Source organism: Hydractinia symbiolongicarpus, chromosome 7 (assembly GCF_029227915.1).
Source record: "Hydractinia symbiolongicarpus strain clone_291-10 chromosome 7, HSymV2.1, whole genome shotgun sequence".
In the NCBI taxonomy this organism is placed as follows: domain Eukaryota; kingdom Metazoa; phylum Cnidaria; class Hydrozoa; order Anthoathecata; family Hydractiniidae; genus Hydractinia; species Hydractinia symbiolongicarpus.
Window position 1 is genome coordinate 15,931,183 of NC_079881.1, and position 8,436 is coordinate 15,939,618.

The 8,436-nt window shown below is 35.2% G+C and overlaps 1 protein-coding gene across 1 annotated transcript; it reads right to left on the reverse strand.

Annotated features, from left to right (window-relative positions):
* Nucleotides 1-415: 415 nt before the first annotated feature.
* LOC130648537 (uncharacterized) lies at nucleotides 416-8,247 on the reverse strand. Its single transcript, XM_057454590.1, has 6 exons — nucleotides 8,003-8,247; nucleotides 2,986-4,918; nucleotides 2,849-2,919; nucleotides 2,289-2,585; nucleotides 2,018-2,153; nucleotides 416-601 (listed from the first exon to the last, which is right to left on the reverse strand). The coding sequence occupies exons 1-6, from the start codon at nucleotides 8,245-8,247 to the stop codon at nucleotides 416-418; spliced, it is 2,868 nt and encodes a 955-aa protein (XP_057310573.1).
* Between the last annotated feature and the right edge of the window lie 189 nt (nucleotides 8,248-8,436).

An 8,436-nucleotide genomic window follows, 5' to 3' on the forward strand; every position in this document is an offset into this window, starting at 1 on the left:
TAAACAAGTTTATCAGCATCAAAGTAGTATGTGCATTTCCCCAACAGAAGTAATATTTTTGGAAATAAATTTTTGGAACAAAAATTTGTTGGTATAGAAGTAAGATTCATAAAATTGTACTTTTTAGAGCTCATCACAAAAATAAATTCTACAAAAGTAGAGCAAAAGTTGATTACCTTTTTCCATGAAATTAATGAGCCAAGAAATTAACGGGAATTAAATTAATGGTCGTGAAATTAACGCGGCTCAATGAAATTATTTAAAAAAAGGCATTTCATTAAGGCCGCTGGGCAAGGTTGTTTTCAAAAATGCATTTAATTAACGCGAATTTGAAAAAGAAGAGAAATATATGACATGAACTTTTGCAAAAATAGGTCCATGTTGATCTGGCTTTTTGCTTCTCTTTTGCGTTTTTTTATGTTTCTGTTATCCCAGCAGCCCTCCAACCAGCAGTGATGACGTTACGACATTTTTCAGTTTGAAAAAACTCGTAGATGCTCTTCATGAGTTTCGCATTTTCTGATTTTATAGTTGACAAGCGAAGATCAACTTCAATGGTTATCACGTCACGATCGGGGTTTAGATGGTGAAGCGGTCTCCTCTATTATATTACAAGGCGGTTTGGAAATCGAAATAAAAGTTTTCGTTGTTAGGAAATGTTATAAATTTTGAAAGAAAAAGTGGTTTCAGTTAATTTTCCACTTGGATCAGAGTATGAGAGGATGAGACAAGAGCCATTATAAAAAAGATTGCTGAAAAAGAGAATACCGTTGAACACCGGAGAAAATAGTAGAAAACTAGTCGAGAAGGCCCGTGGAGAAATCCACTTAAGCAGATGGACAACAGTATTTTAATTAACGAGTCATGAAATTAACAGTCCTTAAATTAACTCTGCATTTAATTAACGGTCATTAAATTAACGCGATGAATAACCGCATAAATTTTATAACTCGTTAATTTTATGGAATAAGGTAGTAGGTATCCACAATTTTTTTTGAAAATATTTGAAATATCATTTTGTTTAGAAAGTATTCACAATTCCAGCTCCTGATCTGTCATGACAAGTTCGAAATTTAAAGCGACAACATTCAAAAACAACGGCAATTGATATAGAAATTGAAAACGATAAAAACGAAAAATCGCAAATTCTTGTTCCATTGCGTAAAGACATTCTATTGCTAAAAGACGGTCTATTGCTAAAAGATGGTCCATTGCTGAAAGATGGTCGAATGCTAAAAGACGGTCTATTGCTAAAGGTTGGCACCCTTGCTTTAACTAACAGTTTTAGCCCAATAGGCACCCTATTACATAAGTGTTGCCCTAAATAACATTGTGACACAAATGTGCTAAGTATTATATAGAAACTGTTTTGAAATTTCCATAGTCAACATAAGATAATAGATAATAATAAATATAGTCATTTTAGCACCTCAATAAAATAATAGGTAGACCTGTAATGAAAACAAAAAACTAAAAAGCGAATATTTTGCAATCTGAACTTTTAGAGCATATTTGCATAATATAGACTCAAAAAAATTAAAAACAAGCAATTTTTAAAACTAGTCGTTAGCCCGTGGAAAAATCTACGGGTTCGCCCGTCCTTTTTATACCCCATTGCGTGCGTCTCGCTACTTGCGCAGCTAAGCTACCATTTTGCGTGACGGAAGACGTATACGGGTATTTTAATATACATTTTGGTGACGTCAGCAATTTATCACGTGGCCAAAACCAAAAATGTTTCCGCCATTCTAATTATTTTATGTCATTTAACATTTGTGCTAAATATTTTTCAAAATAAACAAGTAGATCACAAAGTATAGGGGTAGGGCATTTTTGCCCCCCCCCCCCTCCCCCCTTAACCTTTGACCGGGTCACTCAGACCCCAACCTGAATAGGGTTAAGTAACAACTTCAGACCCCTTTAATACAGATGTTAGTGCTAACAATATTGCTAATTTGTGAGACAGAATTTTTTATAGATAAACCGTCATTATTTTATAAAGTATTAAGATAACTACTTGCACATCCCAAATAAATGTAAATCGAGGTTTGGTTGGTCTCAAATTGAATACACCTGTCATAAGTAAACAAATCCTAGGGTGTTCACCGACATTAACGGAATTTATACGATTATGATAAGCAGAAATAGCTGACCTATGACCATTAATTGTGTTATATTCAAAACCTTTGTGAAATAGCATTGCTAAGTAGCAGAGATAGGAATATGTCGATGTTGGGACAATTCATCTTTCCGACTCAAAATTGCATTATCCCTCGTTTAAAACTCACGCGAAATAGCGTGAATTTAGGTGTTTTTTGTATCCTCGCGCATAGGTGCTTATTCCATCATTATGGATAATTCTTTTGTCATCATCTGCATTGAGAGCGAGTTTGTTTGTTTTTATGGTGTGAACATCATGCTTGTTCGATTGGAAGGTCATCTGCTCTTTGTAAATGTTCACACCATCGAACAAGCATCTCTTATAGTCGTCAAACCCCATGGTCTTCTTTACTACGCACTTCTTGACTCCCTTGCACTTTTTGTCCTCTGTTCCGTCTAACTGTTTATATGCATAGGTCTTCGCTCTAAGAGCGACAAACTCCGTCATTATCTTACCGCCTAACTCATCTTTCATTAGACCAATGACCTTTTATTCAAACCTATGGGTAAAGGTCTGTTATCTTTCTTGTCATATCCTGAAGTGTCAAATCTCAAAGCTACATCGTCAGCGATATCTTTGTAGAAGTCGTCGGTTTTGATATGATAAACGAATGAATCTGTGTCCATGTAGCAAAGCTTTAGATTGTCACCATATTTTAGTCTCATATAGTCGTAGTGGAACTCATACATAACTATCTTAGACAAGTCGAGAATTTCAGGTCCTAGATAGATTGGCTTGTTCAACACGACTTTGATTTTCTGCATTTCAACACCCATCAGTGTTTCCGAGAAACAGATGCTGCCTTTGAAGTTGGGCTTCATCACTAGTTTCTCATATTGTTTTTTCTTGGTAGCCAAGCGTATGTCTTTGTGTTTACGTTGGTTTTCCATAGTTTTACCAAAGACCGAATTATTCATCAGCTTGAAAGAATCTTTCTCGAAGTCGTTCTTTGATTTTTTGCGCAAATCGGTGTTAAAATCGATGTACGGTTTCAACCATGCGCTTTGCTCAAATTCTATCACCCTATAAACCTTATCAAGAACAAGACCATGTTTCAACGCTTGATCAAGCGCACGGATGTGAATAACATAATCTTTTCTGTCAGAAAGGCATGGAGATAGCTTTTCGACCCCATTAATCTCCATTCGCTCAGGCATGAAAGGAAGATCGTTATGCGTATCATGTAGCTTTTTTGGATATCTCACATCCACCTCGAGTATGTAACCCTTTTCACCGTTTTCCTCAGCCAACATAGAAATGAGTTTAGTCGTGAATTTATTAGGATCATTAACCCACTTAAACTTTCCCGTTGGTAATTTTTGAATCATAGCCCTTCCATACAGATTGTTTGCATCAAGATACTGGAGATAGCTGGTCTCTTCGGTCGTCTTATATGGAACACCCATATATTTGTTGTTAGCTTTAGCATGTCTATGAACAGCCTGAGTGAGACCTCCTCTAATACCTTTCTCCATAAACAGAAACATATCCATATCATGCAACAAATCTAGCTTAATCTCGGTCTTTTTCAAACATGCTTGCCAAGCTAACCCAGGAGCAGTGTAAAAATGTGCAGGATCCAATTGATAATGTTTTAGGCATGTTTCCCTAAAAGTCTCAAAAACATCAGCAAGCAATAGAACGTCTGTCTTGAGGTAGATATCATGATACACACCCATATTTTTGATTTTCATGTCTTTCCACACCTTCTGCGCATGCGCATAATCAGCATCACTGATACCGCTCATGTTCAACTTGCTGTAAAAAGCATCTTTTGCCGGAAGCTTAGTTTCATTGAACTTATCGAAAGAATCAACGTGTTCATATGGATAAACTCCTTTTCTTCTCAATAGTTTGAATTGCTCATCACCCTTGAAGAATTTTCGAAGATTTTTACACTGATCATCAGATAGATTGTTTACCAACTTATCCAGGCTACTAGCCATGAAACGCACACTATCGATGAATCTCAGTTGTATCCTGAGATTATGTTTCTCACCTTTCTTCACATATTCACCGACCACAACATCTAGCAAGAAAGAGATGTATTTCTCTTTGTTTTCAGCGATGACGGTAATCTTTTCATCTCCATACTGTTTGGCCAATTCTTTGATGAATAAATGCGCATCGTACCCGCTCAGATTGTGGCAGACGATTGGGATGTATTTTGGCACTTTGTAACGGAGATTACAAGACCGATGTGCAGCTCCACGAAATTTACCAGTAAAATGACAGTGATCAGCAACACGCATATCCTGGTTGAAATTTCTCTTGCATATGTGGCACTTACTAGAATTGACTAATTTTGTCACCTCATCATTTGTGAGATCTTGCATTCTTCTTTTTGGAAACATATTGTATAGCCTTTTCACTTCACCTACTACATGATTCACAAAGCGTAAAACACAGTCTTCACCGCGGTAAAGCGTCAGAGGGTCCGGAACTTCACTATGAGCAAATTTGCTGTAACAACAGAAACCTGTGGGGATATGTTTACCGACTTTTTCAGTGGATGATCCGCTATTTTTCTCTTCTTCAGACACCTCTTTTGACAAAGCTTCGAAATCGGCATACATGATAAATGGGGCTTTGAGCTGGTACCGACCATTGATAAATTTAACGGTGCTACCCTCTTTTGGGAGTTTGATTTTAGCAGCTTCATTGTTTTTACAATATTCAAAGTGCTCATCTCGGGTTTCCTCACTATTAAAACCTGAGAGACAATTTAAGCAATAATGCTCTTTATCAGGGGCGGATCTAGGATTTTTTTCTGGTTAGGCAAAATTTCATAGATTTTTTGGCAAAGTAATGTCAAGGGTTGTGGTGTTGTACGAGGTAAATCGGCCGTTTTGTGTTTTTGTTGTAAAAGGAACTAAAATTTTCCCAAAAGTAAGGTTTTTAGTTATTAAGAATCCTTCTAGATTAGAAACGAAAGTTTCTTTATAGCCAAACAAATAACAGTAACCCCCGTAGTTTTACCACTTTATCCTTGTTAAAACATGCGGATGGAAAATGCGTCTGGTTAGCAAATTCGATTTGAAACAGGGTTAGCGTTTCCATAATTTCTTTGAATCACATATTGGTATTAAGTATCTTAGCATCTTTTTTCGTTTTGCGCACATAATACGAGTACAAGTAATAAGTTGGGGATTTGCTTCATTTCAAAACATGCAATAAGTCTAATAACTAACAATACAACAAAAAATTACATTACAAGACAATTTTAGGAATAGATAGTCAACAGTAGTGCAACGTAGAAATATTGTTTGGAAAATTATAGTCTGTGGTAACAACCTGCAAATGCACAAAGAAAACCAGCATATAAAAGAATGAAAGATTTCCAGTTAGACTTACAGTGTAAGATCGCAACATATAATAAACGTGTACAAAAAGTATATAGTAATCACCTCTTCATGAAGTTAATACAGTTTAGCATTAGGGTTACTGGTGTAGTTTTGCACCAATTTCTATTAAGCATTAATTTTAATGCTATGAAATTCCCACAAGAGAAAGGCAGTTTATTAAGTTAGAAAAGAGTTAGAAATTAGAAAAATAACATCAAAACATTTAAGATGTCTCATATTATTTACCCTTACATGTCCCTGTCAACTATGTTTAAAAATATTTTAATACTGTAAAATCTTTAAGAAAGTTTTAGTAACTATAAGCCAATTATGAAGATTCTCATATAAAAAGCAACATATATACAAATCCTACTCATATCCATAAGTTGACATGACATTTTGTTAGTTTACAGTCTGTAACAGAACGTTTTTTAACATGCAATTCTTGTTTCGATCTGTATATGTTTTACGTGAAAATCATTTCTATGATTTACTTGAATATTCACAAGTTATTTTGATTGATTTTTTTCACCAACTTTGTGGATTATACCAGATATATATCCATTGTTTACAGTTTTCCAATATTATAAGGATTCAGAACAAATCTTCTGTGTTATTTACTTGAATATTCATCATAGGTACCAGGGTGACATCAAAATACAAATTATTTTGATTGATTTTTTTCACCTTCTTAGTTCCTCTTATGAAACACAACTTTGTGGATTATACCAGATATATATCCATTGTTTACAGTTTTCCAATATTATAAGGATTAACAAATCTGTGTTCTTTTAATTGATGGTGATTTTCATTGTCAGAAGAATATTCATCTTAGGTACCAGGGTGACATCAAAATATCTTATCCTAAAACAAAATTATATCAATGTATTGCTCAGCAAGATGAGAATAAGAAATATTATAAAACAAACTTGGACTATTCTTAGATTAGGTATTGCTTCATTCTTTTGTTTTTAGCAATATTATTACAATTAAAAGTAACATGGGAAAGTCAAAGAGATCTTCTCGTGTTCTTAAAAGTTTTAAAATGAGCAGTGGGATGTTGCATATAAAATGCACTGTTTAAAAGTTCCCACAAAGTCAAAGTTCTTAGGGACAATCACAATAAAAAAGTATATGCTAAGCGTATAAATTTGGCGGTGGGACGAGGTAGAATCCTTTGACGTTTAATTATATCTCATACTGTATACATCGATTTCTTAGAGAACAGAAAGAATTAATAACTTTTAGTGTCTACCTGCTTAGCAGGGACACATGGATGAGTGCTTATGGTTTCAAGGACTGACAACATTCAAAGATTACCTTTTCTGATTTGATGTTTAGGGGAGGGAAAGGGGATCTGCAGATCTATTAACATTTAGCTTGGACTTTTGCGTTCATGAAAGAGCTGTCCCTTAGTTATCTTACAAGAATGTATTCTCTCCCAAACAGAAACAAAGATACACAGTTGCATAAACGGCTACACGAAGCCTACACGAAGCCAGTGACCCTTAAGACGTTAAAGAAAAAAAACTAACAAAATTCCAACTAATACACATACAGGTAGCTAGTAATACTCTATACCGAATTTAACATACACATCAAAACATCTTTCGACCGCCAAGACAGTGTTTACATAAATTGCCTCCGTTAGCTATCTCGTTTGGCATTGGGCTTTTATGTTTTTAAACAATGCATTTGATCAAGGCCAAGTTAAAACCTTTTGTTTTGATAAGAAAAAGATTTAAATTACACGTTTTGTAAGAACATCTGGTGGTTTACCACTTTTAAGAATAGTTCTTGACACAAAAGTGCCTTAAATTCAGGAGCAGCTAAAACTAAAATATTTCAAGTATTACTGAATTTATTGTCTCTTGCAGAGGAAGATAAAGGTTTGGTTTGAGACAACAACACGGCACACGTGGCCAAAATACTTCTCTCCAGCATTTCCAATCCTTTCAATATCTGAAAAGGTTTCCAAATTCAAAACTTCTTTATTTAACTTAGGTGGCATACAATTGCTTTAATATTCTAGACATTTGAAGTGCTCCCTGCAATTGGACCTGATCCAGGTAAACCATGTTGAAAAAGAAACATCCGCTCCATGTAACCGTACCCGTGGTCGTTTTAGGCGTTTAAACTTTAAAACCCACGGACGTTTTAGGCGTTTTTTCTTCACATTCCAGAATTTCATTCATTGGAACTTGAAAACCCGCGGACGTTTTAGGCGTTTTTTCTTCCATCTGTGATTTTCATTCATTCGGAACTTTAAAACCCGCGGACGTTTTAGGCGAATAGACATTTTGCCTAAGATCGCCCCGGGTTTGCTTATTTGAGTAAAATAAAACACGCACGCCGCGCATCGTCATAGTCGAAATCGGCGGATGCCAAAAATAAATTGATAAAAATAATTTAGTTTTTTTTTAGATTATTCTATCTATAGAGAATTTTTTTTCTAGTTCACAAAACTAGGCTTAGGCAATTGCCTAGGCTGCCTAACCCTAGATCCGCCCCTGCTTTATGTTCATGTTTCGAGTTGACCTTACCTAATACACCGCTCAAGTTCTTAACAGAGATATAATGCCTCTTTTCCTTCTCACATAATAAAAACAAAACAACAGTTTCTTTGCGATCAAGATGTTTAGACTTGCGACACATATAGACACAATTACCTCCTTCTTTAGTTAAGACATGCACAATATCTGGGTTTCTTCTCTCAAACAAATCTGTCTTATTCAATGGCATCGGAAACGATAAATCTACATCAATATTTAAAATTTTATCGATAACAAAGCCGGATCGAGGTTACGCAGGGTTTTCAATCTGCTCGATTATCTTTTTGAACATTTTATTAGCAACATTAGATATATCGTTTTCATTGTGAATTGTTTCCATATAGCTATTGAACGCCTTATCAACATAGATTGTTGCTTC